Here is a 19,146-nt window from a genome sequence, read left to right on the forward strand (position 1 = left end):
CCATGTACAATATTACAGTATATGTAGCAGCTGCAGCAAAAAAAAGGGCAGCATAAAATACATTTGTAAAAATTCCAGCACTAACACTACACAGACAATGTGAATGTTTAGACAACTTTGCCATTATGTTATTTTCGATGGCAGAGCAGGAAGGGGCTTCGTCATTTATTCATTGAAATTTTCGTGTTCATAGGGAGTGGTGGCCATAATTATGAATCATGTGCATGTGTTTCTGCCTCTTGGAGTTTTGACTGTGTGGACTATTTTCAGCCTCAACAGTTATTTCTATCGTGCAAGGTGACGTTTATCATTATGAACCGGCGGGACCTACACCGTCCCCATCCGATTAGACAGAGGGTGTCAAACTCAAGCCATATCTGGCCCACAAACACCTGGAAATGATATGCGTCAATAAAGTACTTAATATTTTCTCATTAATGCAATGGATTTTTTTCATTTTGACAGAAAAAATATATGTACTGCTTGAAATTGCATGCCTTTTAAACTTTAATAGTATCCATTGTTGCTACAAATATTACAGTACATTATCATACTTTCCAAACATTTTTTGTCTAAATAAAAATAAATACTTAAATATCTGCTTAACTTATGATTGTACAGCAAACTACCCATCCAATTACTAAAAATGACAATACATTTTACGGTGTTCTTTACAGCATATTACTTTAATTGAAAAAAAACTGCAATTTATTTTTGCATTAAAATTCTGTTGACTGAGCTGTCATATTTTTACTGTAAAATCTTGTTTTTAATGGTGTATTACTGTAAATGGAAAAATGTATACCTTTGTTTTTACGGTAGAACAACTGCCAGAATACTGTTTTTTCATTAAAAATATAATGTTGTAAAAACCAATGTAAATTTAATAGTAAAATTCTGGCAACTAAGATGATAGCTTTTTCTGTAAAAAAAAACCAAAAACAAAACAGTGGTACTGTTTTTATATTTACCGTAAAATGTTGTAAGAAATAAAATAAAAAACACAATTTTACAGTAACATTTTGTAAATGTAAAGTTTTTACTCTAAAATTCTATAAATAAAAAAAGAAAAAAGAAAAAAAAAGAAATCCAGAGGCAAATTCATACATTATTCACTGTTTCATGCGGCTCTCTGATGGCAGCCATAACTGCCATGTGGCCCTCAATGAAAACAAGTTTATCCCTGGACTAGACCTATCCCGTCGACTCTCCAGCATGAACCGATGAAGCCTGCTCGGACGAGAAACGAAACCGTCCAGTTGCGATGGATTCCATCCCCTTCGAATGAAATGAGAATATTCACGGGCTCGTTTATGATGTAATAACTTGCCTCCGCTCTGTCGCCGCCATTTAGCATCGGATATCCCGTGGTATATCTGGGCTTTGACGTCACCTGCTACTTCACCAACATCTTCAAGCTGCGCATACAGAAAGCCGTGCAGAGCGACAACGACTTCCACATGCACCTGCTGCAGCACTCGCTCCCGCCAGGTCTGCCGCTTTACCCCAAGATGGCGGCCGACAATTGCTGTAAGTCAACATTCCGTATATGTTAGTTTAAGAAAGTCTGGGTCTTATTTGGGTACATATTTTGTAATCCTTTATAGACTCTAAATGGAAGACAAGGGCTGAGTCCAGTCAGTATCAGTGCCAAAACAGCGCTGTTCTAGTCGCCGATGAGTCCCACACCACAGGCTGCCTCCAGATTGCTAGCGAGGAGAAACCGACTGAGAAAGCCGCACCGGAAATCAGGTCTGCTGACTTGAGCCGGAAGCCATTGTTGTTCAAAAACTGCTCAGGCGAGTCCAGAGAGCAGATCCCTGGCGGGACACCGAGACCAGAATCCTCCGCAACCCCAGAGAAACTACCTCAGGAGGAGCAGTGCAGCAAAGCCCCCCGGGCAGCGAAAAACTCCTCGCCAAAGGCCCGTGGGACCACCACCACGCCTTCGCCCCCTGCTGGCAGGGCGGAGAAGAAACAACGAGGCAACTGGAAGACAGTCAGCCCAAACCGGGACGCAGCAGACAAAAACGCCACATCGGCTCAGAATCAGCACGCTGAGCAGTTAAGCAGGTGAGATTGCTTTCATTTTATTGTTCATTGTGGTTTCCTAACTGCGCCCACTCTCTGTGGCTCAGACTGGAGCAGGAGGTGAGGAAGCTCAGGGGCGAGCTGCAGGTGAGCCGTCACGGCGAGCAAGAACTGCGCAGTCACGTCTGCAACCTGACCAACAGCGAGAGGAGCCTGAGGCCTGAAGTGTCTCTGCTGAGACAGTCCAACATGCTGCTGCAGAGCAAGTGAGTGGTATCCTTTTCTTGTGGGAGGGGGATCTTCACGTCGCTATAACTGTAGTGACATTTCCTTACAAAATAGTGCATGCTAAGAAATCAGGTCGCCAAGCGGAAATAGTGAAGACATAAATGGGCAATAGAGGACTGTAATGCTGTGAATATTATTCCAGAACATGCAATTGTGTGAATTATATTTATATAGCCCTTTTTCTCTAGAGACTCAAAGTGCTTTACATACCATTATCAGCATTTAAGCCGATGTGGGTGGCACTGGGAGCAAGGGTGAAGTGACACAACGCCAGTAACTAGGATGGCGGAAGCTGGAATCGAACCTGCAACCGTCAAATTGCTGGCATGGCAGCTCTATCAGCTGAGCCATGCCGCCCCGGTTATGCCACTTAGTGGCCATGGGCAATATTCCATGTCTGTTACAAGAAATGGCTTAAAACAAACGCGCTAGTCTGATGCTAATTTAGATTGGATATGCCATAAACAAGTAAAAATTGCCAGTCTTGTCTTTTGTTGAGCCCTACAAAGTGTTAATACTGTAAGTTTTGTATTTATGACACACCAGCTGTTTGATTGTAACATTCAACTTAGTTGTAGTTTTCATTCCAAATTTGGAGGTGTTGAAATCACAAATGCATAGTAGCATGGCAAATCCAATGTAAGTTAGCATCGAGCTAGTGTATTTGGACAAATGGAGCCTTACTGTACTTCTGAGCGCCTTTTTCTTGCTTTGTTGGCATGGAAAATTGCAACATTGCCGAGAAGCTGTCCAGCGTGTCGAGTTTGCAACCGGACGTGACGTCGCGTGCAACAAAAGTATCGAAATATGCCACCCCTTTATTTTACGTGAATCGATACCCAACTTAGTTGTAGTTTTCATTCCCAAATTTGGAGGTGTTGAAATCGCAAATGCTAATAGTAACATTTAATGTTACCAACCGGTATAGCTCGGTTGGTAGAGTGGCCGTGCCAGCAACTTGAGGGTTCCAGGTTCGATCCCCGCTTCCGCTATCCTAGTCACTGTCGTTGTGTCCTTGGGCAAGACACTTCACCCACCTGATCCCAGTGCCACCCACACTGCTTTAAATGTAACTTGGATATTGGGTTTTACTATGTAAAAGCGCTTTGAGTCACTAGAGAAAAGCGCTATATAAATATAATTCACTTCACTTCACTTCACAACTAAATTATCGAAATACGCCACCCCTTGATTTTACATGAATCCATACCCAACTTTTTTGTAGTTGTCATTCCCAAATTTGGAGGTGTTGAAATCGCAAATGCTAATAGTAGCATGGCAAATCCAATGTAAGTTAGCATCGAGCTAGTGTGGAGCCTTACTGTACTTCTGAGCGCCTTCTTGCTTTGTTGGCATGGAAAATTGCAACATTGCCTAGAGGCAGTCAAACTGAGTCCGTTCTTAGTGCTTGGCTGCTTGTTTCCCAGCCAAGTGTGTTAGCCGGTGTCGCGTTTGCAACCTGACGTGACATCACGTGCAACAAAGGTATCGAAATACGCCACCCCTTGATTTTACGTTACTTCTGCCATACTCGGACGACCAAATATGGTCCCTAGCATAGACTCCGAGTGAATAGAATAAAATTTCATACTTTTCTACCTCCTGGAGGATCCTGTGTTTGACCAAATCCAAGCAGCGGGACAAGCAGACCAGCGCCATGCTGGAGAAGAAGACACGCGCCGAGACGGAGGCCAGACTGTCGGTGGAGAGGCTGCTGGTGGAGCTTCAGGCGCACAAACCAGATGAGGCGGCGAGGAGTTTGACCAGCAGGTACAAGAACCAAGCACACAAGTGTACTACTACTAGTACTAATAGATTAGTACTACTCCAAATGAAATACCATCAATGAAGAACTCCTTCCTTTCTCCATCTCTTGCACCAGACAGGAGAGCACTGAAAGCCAAATGTTAAGGAAAAGAGTAAAAGATCTAGAGACAGAATACAAACAACTACAGCTGGAGGGTCAAGTCAAAGAGAGTCGAGTGGTAGATCTAGAAAATGATGTGGAGGTATTTATTGATCTATTTGGGAATGTCTATGTGAGTTGTTGTTGTTCTTGTAACATTTATTTCTTTATTTTGGAATTGGAGTGCTCGTAATGGAATATTGTTGTATTATTTCCATCTCCATCTGCTTGAGTCACACAAAGCATGCAGACACAACTTCCACATCTGATTTTTTTTTTAAAAACACATTTGTTGTGTGTTTGGACGTCTTCTGAGGACGCTTTCCGTCTTTGTGCTCCATTCGATGGGATAATTCAAGCCAAAGTGGTCACAGCAAGAATTGATCGTTTTGGAAAAAAAACTTAAAAAATGTTGTTTGTTTTCGCACCTTTAGGCTTTGGGAAAGTACCGCTGTGTGGAAAAGGACACGGACCTGCTGCTGTCCACGCTCTCCATCTTGCAGGAGAAGGCTCAGCATCTGGAGTACAACCTGAGTGCGGAGACGCGCATCAAGCTGGACCTGTTCTCAGCACTGGGAGACGCTCGCAGACAGCTAGAGATCGCTCAAGGTTCGGAGTTTGGCCTTCTTTTTACTGCACTTAGTGTTAATATTACTTGGATAAAAGGCAAAGTTAGGGGCAACAAGCATCAGATGAGCAGAATTCATGTTGGTAATCTAGCACCCTCTTGTGGTCATGAGTGTTAAACACGGGTGACACCAAAGCCAGAGTAATGCATTTAATTACAAATTGAATACGGTAAATGATACATGTTCATATTTCCTCCAAAAAAAACATAACCCTACTGCAGAAAGTAACAAGCATTTATAAGAAGTAAGGATTTTATTGGAGAGGAAGCCTGTGTTTAAACAAATGCATTTTATAATAGTATTATTTCCTACAGTCACTTAAAAAAAATACAAACTAAAAACTGAAATCAAATGCTATACATATTATTTTAAAAATGTGTATTATAATACTTACATCTCCACATTTTTCAAGGATTTCTTTTGACCCCAAAAGACAAGTCAAACATTTTTTTTACTTCATAAAATTGTACACACAAAAAGTTTGTTATTTAAGAGACTTAGACTTGACTTCCTTTTATTGTCATTCCAATTTGAACGTTACAGTACAGATAAGAACGAAATTTCGTTGCATTGGCTCGTTGTAGTGCAGGATAAAAGAGCAATATGGTGCAGATATAAATAAATAGAACTGTTTTAATTAAACACATTATTTGTTTTTTCCATTAGTAATATATATCATATACAATAAAATGCCATATATTAAAATATGTGGAATACGTACAGTATTCTTCCCCGAAAAACAAATACGATATAAATGCACACATAAGACAAATAAAAAACAAATATAATAATTCTGTATGAGCAATTATTTATTTTATATTTCATTTATTTTAATAACATTTAGTAATACAAATACAACTATTACAATATAATACACATTGAAATAAAAAATAGAATATGTACAATTATGTGTATTCAAATTATTTTTATTGTATTCATAAAAATGGTTCCCAAGAAGAGTTAAGACTGATTAAGAAAGTATCCTGACATTTTAGTCCGTATATTGTGATTTTTTTTATTTTTTGGGGGGGAATGGTTGTGATATAATAATAAGGATGTGAATGTTACATCATGATTTGATTCGATTCCAATTCTTAGGGTAACCATTCAATTCCAAATAGATTTTAGATTCAAACCCATTCTCGGAATATATTATTTGGAATAAAAATGGTTACAAAAGCGCCTTGGAAGCTGACGTATGAAGTAAAAACGCGCTGCGAGTAAAGAAAATTGGCTTAAAAAATGTTCTTAAAAATTGATTTGAAAAAAATATATATATATATATATATATATATATATATATATATATATATATATATATGTGTGTATATATATATATATATATATATATATATATACATACATATATATACATACAAAAAAGAAATATGTATTTTTAAATCGAGTCTTGAAAGTTTATATATATATATATATATACACATACAAAAAAGAAATATGTATTTTTGAATCGATTCTTGAAAGTTTTGAATCGATTTAAAATGAGAACAAAAAAGAATCGCCGTTCGGATGTAAATCGATTTTTTCCGAGGTCACTGAGCCTGCTTGTGTTTCAGGTAAACTGATGAAACAGGAACAGGAAATCAGCAACATGAAGCAGAAGATCGCTGAGGTGATGGCTGTCAGCCCCGCCGTGTCCTACTTGGCTCCTCGGCCCGCCGTGCCGCAGTATCTCACCAAGCTGCTCACCTCGGAGCGCTACATGCTCAACCCACGAGCCCTAATGTACCAGTGTCTGAAGAAGTAGACCTGAGGGGGAGGGGCTTGACGTGGAAGTGACATCACCGTGTTGGCGGCTTCCAGCCGTAAGTAGACAGACCTCAGACATCTTCCACGCGTCACCGCGCCTTTTTGCTGCGCGACTGATGCTAACCATTAATGTACTACACCACACTTTAATTTCTACACAATTCGATCCAACTGACTAAAATCATGGAGATGACAGAGATAAAGCCCATTTTCAATGACAATAGCCCATAATTGTATAATTGTGAATCATATAAATACAATCCAAACATGGATTTATTCAGTTGCTTTGTTTTTTTAAAAAGACATATAACATCACTGGGGGGAAAAAAACAAAAAAAACATGTATCTCCACATTTAGTTGGAAAAAAAGATGTTTTTATTTCTTCTAAAATCCCGAACAAAAACTAAAAATATAATTTCATATTTATATTTATTTTATGTTATTGAATATTTTAATATATTATTACTATTTATTGTATTCTTATTTTTGACAAAAAATACATTAAGTGTTTTGCATCTTGAGCCCCCAAGCAAAAATGTGATCAAGATACACTTTAATATTTCTTTATTAGTTATTATTAACAATTCTGGCATATTATTGCCATTGATCTTTTTTTGTAATTTGTTTAAGTAATTTTTAATCCAAAAAACCCAGCACAAATGTTATTAAACATAATTCAATATCTATGTTTGTTATTAAATATTTTGGTTAATCATTGCTATTCTTGTTTTAGTGTAAAAAAAAAAAATTTTAATTAAGTATTTATAATTTTCAAAAGAGGAAAAAAATTAACATTTTAATTTGTATGAAAAACAAGAAAAAAATGTTTTTTATGGGATTCTTTTTTATAATGTGAGATTTAAAAAATAAACAGTACCGTATTTTTCGGACTATAAGTCGCAGTTTTTTTTCATAGTTTGGCTGGGCTCCAGTTCAACTTATATATGTTGTTTTCCTTCTTTATTATGCATTTTCGGCAGGTGGGACTTACACTCCGAAAAATACAGTACTTGTAATTCTTTTTTTTTTTTTAAGTAACATAGTTAAAGATATGTATTTTTTGTTTTTCAGATGGAAATAAAAATGCAGATATTAAAAAAAGTTGTGATTTTTCAGAAAGAGAAACTAATCAAAAATATAGTTTTTGGGGGGCTGATGGAAATCCTCAGTCTGATTTGTTAAAGGGGAACATTATCACCAGACCTATGTAAGCGTCAGAAAAAAGACCATATATTTTTTTAACCGATTTCCGAACTCTAAATGGGTGAATTTTGGCGAATTAAACGCCTTTCTAATATTCGCTCTCGGAGCGATGACGTCACAACGTGGCGTCACATCGGGAAGCAATCCGCCATTTTCTCAAACACCGAGTCAAATCAGCTCTGTTATTTTCCGTTTTTTCGACTGTTTTCCGTACCTTGGAGACATCATGCCTCGTCGGTGTGTTGTCGGAGGCTGTAACAACACGAACAGGGACGGATTCAATTTGCACCAGTGGCCCAAAGATGCGAAAGTGGCAAGAAATTGGACGTTTGTTCCGCACACTTTACCGACGAAAGCTATGCTACGACAGAGATGGCAAGAATGTGTGGATATCCTGCGACACTCAAAGCAGATGCATTTCCAACGATAAAGTCAAAGAAATCTGCCGCCAGACCCCCATTGAATCTGCCGGAGTGTGTGAGCAATTCAGGGACACGGTAGCACGGCAAGCAATGGCGGCAGTTTGTTCCCGCAGACGAGCGAGCTAAACCCCCTATCGACCCTAGCTTCCCTGGCCTGCTGACATCAACTCCAAAACTGGACAGATCAGCTGTCAGGAAAAGAGCGCGGATGAGGGTATGTCTCCAGAATATATTAATTGATGAAAATTGGGCTGTCTGCACTCTCAAAGTGCATGTTGTTGCCAAATGTATTTCATATGCTGTAAACCTAGTTCATATTTGTTAGTTTCCTTTAATGCCAAACAAACATACCAATCGTTGGTTAGAAGGCGATCGCCGAATTCGTCCTCGCTTTCTCCCGTGTCGCTGGCTGTCGTGTCGTTTTAGTCGGTTTAGCTTGCATACGGTTCAAACCGATATGGGTCAATGGCTTCAGTTTCTTCTTCAATTTCGTTTTCGCTACCTGCCTCCACACTACAACCATCCGTTTCAATACATTCGTAATCTGTTGAATCGCTTAAGCCGCTGAAATCCGAGTCTGAATCCGAGCTAATGTCGCTATAGCTTGCTATTCTTTTCGCCATGTTTGTTTGTGTTGGCTTCACTATGTGACGTCACAGGAAAATGGACGGGTGGTTAAAATCAGGCACTTTGAAGCTTTTTTTAGGGATATTGCGTGATGGGTAAAATTTTGAAAAAAACTTCGAAAAATATAATAAGCCACTGGGAACTGATTTTTAATGGTTTTAACCATTCTGAAATTGTGATAATGTTCCCCTTTAAAAAAAAAAAAAAAACTAGACAAAAAAAAAAATCTGGAGACCAAAAATTAAATGTATTTCAGGTAAAAATGTAAAAAAAAATCTAGAATATCTAAAATATAGTTCAATTTGTTACTTTTAAAATAAAACTAAAAATACTTATATTTGGAGATATCAGAAGTTTTGTGTTGTATCAATACCAGATATCAAACATAAAAAAGAAATGCTATTTTGGTGTCAAAGATTAAAATAGTTTTTTTTCAGATAAAGATAAAAACTTGACCGAATGTGTAAGTATTAGGGCTGTCAAATGAATATTTTTTCAGATTAATCACATTTTGGAATGTGGATTAATCATGATTAATCAAAGGTGATTACCGGTACTTGCTGGCATGATTCAAATGGTCTTAAGAAATGACCCCAATGTGTGTACAAAATTGCAATTTTATTGTCAGAATGTCATCCAGGAACATTTTTAAACGTACTTAAACGCATGTTATTTATTCGTACACAACTTGGTAACAGTTTTATCTAAAGTTCTTTCAGGATGTATTTTGAAGGGAAATTTGCCAGTCAGAGTGAACTCACTCATTTTTGTAATGACATATGCATTGATAGCGGTTAAGGTAAAAGACCATGTATGGTCAAAAGAAATTACATGATTTATCTGTGTATATACATGATTAATTTAATTATTTTTTGTAATTAATCACAAGTTAACTCATTATTTTTGACAGCCCTAGTCATATTAATAAACAAACATTTTTTCGCGATTAAAAAAAAGATGTGGTGATACATGTTTTTATTTTATTTCATTTGTCGTTCACAGTAAGAACTCTGTTGGTTTATTACACTAAGGCAGCTGGGGTCAAAGACCAAATGAATGAATGAATGAACGACGTACCAGTGATCCCTTTTGCCCCGATTAATTTTTGAAAGATGTTTGGATTTTCCAACAGTTTTTCCTTACAAGACAATTCTTTTCTACTGGTTGTAGGTTGTTTGTAAGGATGTTGACTCTGCGAGGTGCAGACTGAATGAGGACGTGCTGTATGTACAGTACGGACCAAACGAATGACTGTGCCTAAAGACATTACTTTCAAAGTGGATGTCATGTGTTCAGCAATGAAGTGCTACAGTTTGTATTGTTTGTGGACTTCATTTGGATTTTTCTACTCACCGTGTACAGAATTGATCTGGAAAACACTCCAGAGAAGTAGAACCATCGCCTTTTTTGTTGTTGTTGCTTTTTATTTAGAGTGTTGTTTCTAGGGTGTTTTATATCGAAACTATTTTTTAGTCTCGCTGTACTTTTTATTATTATCATTATTACTGTTATACCTCTTTTGTCAGCATGAACGTATAACGGAGGAGCACACATTGTGACGTTGAAAAGTACGTATTTGGACAAGGGCTACTGATTCTTCAAATGTTCATGAAGGACGTTTTTTTTTGTATAAATAATTGCAATTACTCTAATTTCCATGCATCATTTCCCACACCTCCTGCTTTTTGTCAACAGGCAGGAAATATGAGTGTCTATTCATAGTGCAAAAAAAAGCAAGAGAGTCCAAACATGGTTAAAAAAAAACACATTTTACTTTGCTTTGTCACCTATAACACAAAGCTAAAAAATGTATGTTTTATTCAAATAGCTTAGAATCAACTTTTTAACTCTGCTTATGTACCAAATGTGTTTGCGTGTGACCATGCAGCAACAAAAAAGCTGCCATGAAAACGGGCATTCAAAGATCCGTAGACAGTCATTTTAAGATGACATATATTGATCATCACTTACTGACATTATAGCAGCAATGTTATATAACGAGATGTATAAATGTCAGCCTTTATTTCGACAAATGTATTTTATAATATTAGTTTATATATTGTAAATGTAAAAATACAAAATAATACAATAGGTCAAATGCCATACATACCGGTAATAACTTATTCATGACAAAGCCAGGAACAAAACCAAGATTTGTAGAATGCCTTTGAAAGATGGAGACCATTGAAGGCAGAGAAGATTTTTTTGATATGACGCCAAACTTGCTAATTTCCTCCTTGATAGGTAAGTCAGGCATTTACGTTTTCCCATTACTTGTAATAAATTACATATATATATATATATATATATATATATCAGTGACGTGCGGTCACTAGAGTGACGTGCGGTCACTAGAGGCCATCATGGAAAGAAAAAAAATGTAAAGAGAAAAAAAATTAATTAAATTGTTATATGTATCCAGTGATTATACTATAAAGTTATTTTCCATTTAACTTCACCAGTTTTAGATTATTTTTATTCAAAATCGCTGAATTTTCACATTTGCCGTTCAAATACTGAGAAGAGACGGTGCGGTGATCAGCAGCCAGTTGAGGCACGTCACTCAATTGTGCCTCAACATGGATTGCGCAATGACTCAGCTAACTGCTGGCCTGCTGTGCAGTGAGACCGTATTGCTATATGAACTATATTATACATTTCCGTAGTTTAGTTAGCTGAGGTATATAATGTACAGTGTATTTTGTCAACAACTGTATGTGTGTAACGTATTTCTTGTGCTGAGCGGTCATAAATCTGCTGCGAAGACGCACTGGCTGAGGCTCGCGTAACCCCGCCTCCTGGTGCCGGTTAAGGCACCTTCGCCGCAGAGTGAACCCCCCGACGGGAGCGCCACACCAACCAAAGCCCACACCCAAACCCTCCACGTGCAAGACCGAATCCACCCAAAAAAAGTCACTTAACAAGAAGCCAAAAAGTGCAAAAACAACATTGCTCGCGCCGGAGGAGCCGTGAACGACTGCAGGGACACAACATTAGGTACACCTGCAGATTGCAACACGGATTTCATATTTCATTCATTCACAACTCCTCCAACACCAACACCACTGTTCCCGCACTTATAAGTAAAGGTAAGACCATAATAACATTTTTTTTTATTAAATGTGCTTTTTTGTGTGCTACAGTTTGTATGTGTAAAGTTAAAGTTAAGTTAAAGTACCAAAGATTGTCACACACACACTAAGTGTGGTGAAATTTGTCCTCTGCATTTGACCCATCCCTTGATCACCCCCTGGGATGTGAGGGGAGCAGTGGGCAGCAGCGGCGCCGCGCCCGGGAATCATTTTTGGTGATTTAACCCCCAATTCCAACCCTTGATGCTGAGTGCCAAGCAGGGAAGAATGCTGGTATGAGCTTTTAAACATAACCCGTTAACTGCTGCCAATCAAATGGTGAATAAGATTCTCTTTAGGGTTCATATGTTTGTAAATCTGACTGTGATGAAGTCAGTGCCTCACCAGCCATCAACCTCACCGCACGTCACTGATATATACGTAATATATACGTAATATATATATATATATACGTAATATATATATATATATATATATATATATATATATATATATATATATATATATATATATATATATATATACACGTAATATATATATATATATATATAATATATATATATATATATAATATATATATGTATATATATATATATATATGTGTAATATATATATACATATATATATATATATATATATACATACACATTTATATATATATATACACATAAATATCTTCTTCCGCTTATCCGAGGTCGGGTCGCGGGGGCAGCAGCCTAAGCAGGGAATCCCAGACTTCCCTCTCCCCGGCCACTTCGTCCAGCTCTTCCCGGGGGATCCCGGGGCGTTCCCAGGCCAGCCGGGAGACATAGTCTTCCCAACGTGTCCTGGGTCTTCCCCGTGGCCTCCTACCGGTCGGACGTGCCCTAAACACCTCCCGAGGGAGGCGATCGGGTGGCATCCTGACCAGATGCCCGAACCACCTCATCTGGCTCCTCTCGATGTGGAGGAGCAGCGGCTTTACTTTGAGCTCCCCCCGGATGACAGAGCTTCTCACCCTATCTCTAAGGGAGAGCCCTGCCACCCGGCGGAGGAAACTCATTTCGGCCGCTTGTACCCGTGATCTTGTCCTTTCGGTCATAACCCAAAGCTCATGACCATAGGTGAGGATGGGAACGTAGATCGACCGGTAAATTGAGAGCTTTGCCTTCCGGCTCAGCTCCTTCTTCACCACAACGGATCGATACAGCGTCCGCATTACTGAAAATGCCGCACCGATCCGCCTGTCGATCTCACGATCCACTCTTCCCTCACTCGTGAACAAGACTCCGAGGTACTTGAACTCCTCCACTTGGGGCAGGGTCTCCTCCCCAACCCGGAGATGGCACTCCAACCTTTTCCGGGCGAGAACCATGGACTCGGACTTGGAGGTGCTGATTCTCATCCCAGTTGCTTCACACTCGGCTGCGAACCGATCCAGCGAGAGCTGAAGATCCTGGCCAGATGAAGCCATCAGGACCACATCATCTGCAAAAAGCAGAGACCAAATCCTGCAGCCACCAAACCGGATCCCCTCAACGCCTTGACTGCGCCTAGAAATTATGTCCATAAAAGTAATGAACAGAATCGGTGACAAAGGGCAGTCTTGGCGGAGTCCAACCCTCACTGGAAACGTGTCCGACTTACTGCCGGCAATGCGGACCAAGCTCTGACACTGATCATACAGGGAGCGGACCGCCAAAATCAGACAGTCCGATACCCCATACTCTCTGAGCACTCCCTACAGGACTTACCGAGGGACACGGTCGAATGCCTTCTCCAAGTCCACAAATACACATATATATATATATATATATATATATATATATATATATATATATATATATATACACTTATATACATATATACACACATATATATATACACATATATATATATGTATATATATATATATATACATATATATATACATACACACACATATATATATATATATAGTGTGTGAGTGCTCACGCACAGGGTGCGTGTGATGCGTCGGTGCGTTAGATTTGTGGCAGAAGTGCTTGTAGTTAGTGTGCATGCTGCATGCTGCCCCTGCTTGCTACTCTCTGCTTACAGCTATCGCCACCAGTTAGCCCCTGGGTGGGTGGAAAGATTAGCCGAGTGCGTAAACCTCCTCCTGCTGGTGCAAAGCCTCTCCACCTGGTGCCTCCTCGTGGCCACGCACGATAAACTGCGTCTTTGCGGACACAACTGTAGGGGATCTCGGAGCAGCAGTGGGCCCTAGAGGCGAGGCGTGCAGGCGCACCAGTGTGTGGACACGCCCTGGCGTCCGCCAACCACTGCCTCATCTATGGGTTAAATAGAGCCCCCACCCCTCCCCCCCCTTCCAATGCCTTGTGGGTATCCTCTGGAATGGAAAAGGCTAAGGGAGCAAACCCCAACAGAAAACCCGGCCTGGACTCCGTTAGGTAGTTCAGTGTGTGAAGCACTGTTCTTGCAACTCCTGCAGCCGAACTGACGCCAAATGTATTGGTTCTCCATTCCTTTGAACAACGCCAGCAAGGCAGAGAGGGGGGCCCTGTTGCTTGGGCAACACAGGATCTCCATACACCTTGCCCAGGCTTCTTGTGCCCTGGAGAGGAAACTCCAGCTTCACTGTGCAGTGAAGGCACAACACGGGAGGTCAGCAGTTACCGGTTATAAGCCCTTTCTCGTTTGGCGTAGGGATGGGCGCCAGGGGCTACCTCCGTCGGTGGGAGAGATGTTTCATCTTACTGGACAGCTACCGTCCGCCTCAAGCTGGGCAGCCCCCAGCCAATTAGGTGCTGTTCCGCCACAGCCTGCCTGCTTCATTGGGTGCATGAAGCTAAAGGACTCTTACTGACAAGTGGGCTGTAAACCCTGCACCAAGCAAATCAAATAAAACAAAAGACTCCAGCACTACGTCTGGGATGCTGGAACGTCAAAACCATGACCCCCGGACTAACTGACAACCTGCTCGATATAAGCGACGCCCGCCACAAAGTCTCCTGGAGACACCCAAGATCTGGCCACTGGCACCAGTTGGACCTGATCATAACACGGCGCTCTGACCTCAGAAGTGTCCTCCAAACCCGTAGCTTTCACAGTGCAGACTGTGACACCGATCACTCCCTCGTCTGCTGTAGAGTCAGATTGCAGACAAAAGGGATGCGTGCTGGCGCCCACCCTGTTTGGGATCTTCTTTTCCCTCCTCCTGCGCCAAGCATTTGGTTCAGCAACTGAAGGAGTCTACCTTCACACAAGGACAGTGACGGTAAACTATTCAACCATGTCCGTCTGAAAGCCAAAACAAAGGTCAGACCACTCGTCATCCGGGACATGCTGTTTGCTGACGACGCAGCAGTGGTAGCACACTCCCAGCAGCACCTGCAAACCTTAATGAACCAATTCACCAAAGCTTATCAGGACTTCAGCCTGACCATCAGTCTGAGCAAAACCAAGACGATGGGACAGGGAACTGAACCACCCCGCTCTATCACCATCAACAACTACACCCTGGAAGTCGTAAAAACCTTCACCTACCTTGGTTCCACCATCACCGACAACCTGTCACTCAATGGCGAACTCAGTGGCCGCATCGGAAAAGCTGCCTCAACTTTTGGGAAGCTTCCAGCGAGAGTATGGGAAAACAGCAAGCTCACTATCCATACTAAGGTGCAGGTGTACAGAGCCTGTGTCACCAGCACTCTACTGTACGGTAGTGAAACCTGGACCCTATACTCCCACCAAGAGCGGCGGCTAAACATTTTCCATCTTCGCTGCCTTAGGCGTCTACTGGGCATCACCTGTAGGGACAGGATCACAAACCAATCAGTCCTGGAAAGAGCACAGCTTCCCAGCATGTGCTCCCTACTGAGGCAGCGACGTCTCCGCTGGCTGGGCCATGTCCGACGGATGGACGAAGGCCGAATCCCAAAGGACATCCTCTATGCTGAACTCACAACTGGCAAGAGGCAGATTGGCCGTCCCCAGCTGCGTTACAAGGACGTCTGCAAACAAGACCTTAAGTCTTTTGACATCAGCCCCGACAGCTGGGAAGATGCAGCCCAGGACCGCCTTCAGTGGCAGCAGGCACTTCGGAGCGGGCTGCTCAAGTCAGAAACCACCCTGGCTCAACACCATGAGGCTAAGAGGACAAAGAGAAAGAAAAAGGGCTCTGCCACACCGGCAACATCTATGGGACTGGTCTGGATATGTGACATCTGCGCCCGGTAATGTCTCTCACGAATTGCCCTACACAGTCACAGGAGACGCTGCGACAAGACCTGACTCCGAGGCACAGGAAATCAATGGTCTTCCGAGACTGCGATGCCGATGATATATATATATATACATATTAGGGCTGCAACAACTAATCGATTATATCGATTAAAATCGATTATAAAAATAGTTGGCGATCAATTTAGTCATCGATTCTTTGGAACTATGCTATGCGCGAAGGCTTTTTTTTTTTTTAAATAAACCTTTATTTATAAACTGCAACATTTACAAACAGCTGAGAAATAATAATCAAAATAAGTACAAAAACAGTACAAAACAGCGCCAGGGCGGCGCTGAGGCTACGTCTCATGAGGTGCCAGTAAGCAGAGGTGTGGACTCGAGTTACATGACTTGGACTCGAGTCAGACTCGAGTCATGAATTTGATGACTTTAGACTCGACTTGACAAAATGTAAAAAGACTTGCAACTCGACTTAGACTTTAACATCAATGACTTGTGACTTCACTTGGACTTGAGCCTTTTGAATTGACATGACTTGACATGACTTGCTACTTTCCCCAAAACCCAAAGATGAAAAAGTTATTCGGGAGCGCTCCGTATTTTTCATTGTGTACTTGTCTATCAGCGTTGCGTGTGTCAGCGTGTGTGCTCTCAGTACAACAGCCAATCAAACTAGATCTACTTTGTTTTCATCACACAGCATTCATCCAATCAAATTGCAGGACAACCAACGAAGAAGACATGTTCAAACCACACGCCAGTGAACAAAAAATTATACCTAAAATAATTTCGTTTGGGTATAAAAATTACGAGGTAGTCAACACAAAACGGTTTGCAGTATGCAACACATGCGGTTCGAAAATTACTGATGGAGAGGCAACAACTTCCAACTTCGTCCGGCATTTGAAGCTGCACAAAGAAGGGTAAGTTTTGAATGTAAGATAACGTTTATTGGCTAAGTAACGTGACTTTTATTTGCTGTGTAGTTAAATCAGTGAAGCTGTAAACTCACTGCTAACGTTATAACGTTATTGCAAACACGGGAATCTGTTGCAGTTCACTACCTTATTCATACTTTTTGTTCAGTGATTTTTTTAAGCAGGGTTACGTTAGTCAATATATCACACGTAACGTTAGACGGCGGTCAGCAGCACCGCGTATTTTAGCCACCTAAAAAAAGACAAAAATAGTAAAATAAAGGTCAGTTAAAATGTATACTATATTATGAATATGTGTACCGTTTTAGCTAGCTTTCTGACATACTGTTGGTTGTTTACCTCAGTGGTCCCCAACCACCGGACCGCGGCCCGGTACTGGTCCGTGGATCGATTGGTATCGGGCCGCACAAGAAATAATTTTTTTTTTTTTTTTTTTATTAAATCAACATAAAAAACACAAGATACCAACCCAAAAAAACTTCTCCCCCCCCCTTTTGTTCTGGGCATTGAACATGAAGACTCTTCCTTCACTGTTCCGAGTGGCCATGAGAGTCTTGGCAGTGCCTGCCTCCAGTGCTCCAGTGGAGCGAGTTTTCAGCCATGGTGGCATCATACTACGCCCCCATCGTGCACAAATGACTGACAGACTCTTGGCTAATTTGGTCTTTTGCAAATGCAATGCAGCATAGGGCCCTGACATATAAAAAGTACAACTTTTTTGTTATGTTCACGTATATGTCATGTTTTTTCAATGTTAACACTTTTGTACAAATAAGTACATTTGCACTTTATTTTTCAATGTGTTTGTTCTGTAAAGGAATGAGTTAATGTTTAAAATGACTGGTTAATAGTGCTATTATAAAGTGCAATGTCAGCACAATTTTCTTTCCTGCAATTTAAAATGCACTTGTTTTAATAAATAAATACAGCGTTTGAAAAGCATACACAATCTGTGTTAATATATTAGTCTGTGGTTAAAAGGACTTGAAAGGACTCGAAACTCAAAATGCAGGACTTAGGACTTGACTTGAGACTTTCCAGTCTTGACTTTGGACTTGACTCGGGGCTTGCCTGTCTTGACTCGGGACTTGACTCGGACTTGAGGGCAAAGACTTGAGACTTACTTGTGACTTGCAAAGCAATGACTTGGTCCCACCTCTGCCAGTAAGCTAGCCAATGATGTGTCATGTACAGCCCACGTGACGACGCCGTCTCATTGCTGGAAACATTCGAAAAATGGCGCAGGAAAACAGTACGGATAGTTCAGCGGAGAAACATCTTGAGGTTATTGCTTCAACGGAGAAAAGTGTACGACCTAAGTCGTCAAAAGTGTGGGAACACTTTACTTTAAAGACTTCAAAGAAGACCGTTTCCTGCAAAATGGCACAGAAGTACAACATTGCTTCAGGAGCACCTGAAAAGGAAACATGTTGGAGCCATGGATGAAGGGAATAACTCACGGTACGTAACTTTTCAAATCCATAGTGGCAACTTTGCATTCATGAGTTCAGCTTTTTTGTGAGTAACGTTAACGTTGCCTTTGTTGCAACGCGGGGCTGATAATGTCTCTCCGGCACATTTGACTCCGTTTTGAGAGAGAAAACGCACGGTTACCAATTTGGAAATAAACGTAACGGACAGAAATATCTCAGGTTGGTTTCATAATGGATCAATGTAGCCGGGCCCGATAAAGCTATATAAATCTATTTAGATTTGAGTGACGCTTTAGTATAACTAAACGTTATCAAGGTGCTGGAATATTTCATGCTATTATTCAGAGGCAGCCTAAAATGAATCCTTTATTAATCACAACAGAAACATGTACAATATCTGATCCAGTTCTGATCTGATGAGTTACATTTCTGTGTTATTATTGGTGTATGCTGCGTCCCCAATGTCCAGAACATGGTGCCAGTATGCTGGGTTTTTTTCAATAAAATACAGGAAAGGATAGAAATGTAGTTTGTCTCTTTTATCCGATTATTAATCGATTAATCGAAGTAATAAGCGACAGATTAATCGATTATCAAATTAAT

General features: G+C 40.7%; 1 protein-coding gene across 3 annotated transcripts in view; it reads left to right on the top strand.

The window, feature by feature from the left end:
• The window catches only part of LOC133623855 (macoilin-1), a 41,950-nt gene that overhangs the window by 9,975 nt on the left and 12,829 nt on the right, over positions 1-19,146 (top strand). The window contains exons 5-12 of one of the 3 annotated variants that reach the window (XR_009817942.2): positions 1,355-1,530; positions 1,608-2,073; positions 2,139-2,297; positions 3,928-4,089; positions 4,202-4,328; positions 4,660-4,834; positions 6,429-6,677; positions 10,045-11,136. Coding sequence is in view for 1 of the 3 variants with exons in the window: in XM_061987302.2 (XP_061843286.1) it covers positions 1,355-1,530; positions 1,608-2,073; positions 2,139-2,297; positions 3,928-4,089; positions 4,202-4,328; positions 4,660-4,834; positions 6,429-6,619 (1,456 nt within the window). In the remaining 2 variants the exon portion in view is untranslated. Of the gene's footprint in view, positions 1-1,354; positions 1,531-1,607; positions 2,074-2,138; positions 2,298-3,927; positions 4,090-4,201; positions 4,329-4,659; positions 4,835-6,428; positions 11,137-19,146 lie in introns of those variants that run through there. The other 2 variants (XR_009817943.1, XM_061987302.2) reach the window with 2 other exon arrangements.

Source organism: Nerophis lumbriciformis, linkage group LG26 (genome assembly GCF_033978685.3).
Source record: "Nerophis lumbriciformis linkage group LG26, RoL_Nlum_v2.1, whole genome shotgun sequence".
In the NCBI taxonomy this organism is placed as follows: domain Eukaryota; kingdom Metazoa; phylum Chordata; class Actinopteri; order Syngnathiformes; family Syngnathidae; genus Nerophis; species Nerophis lumbriciformis.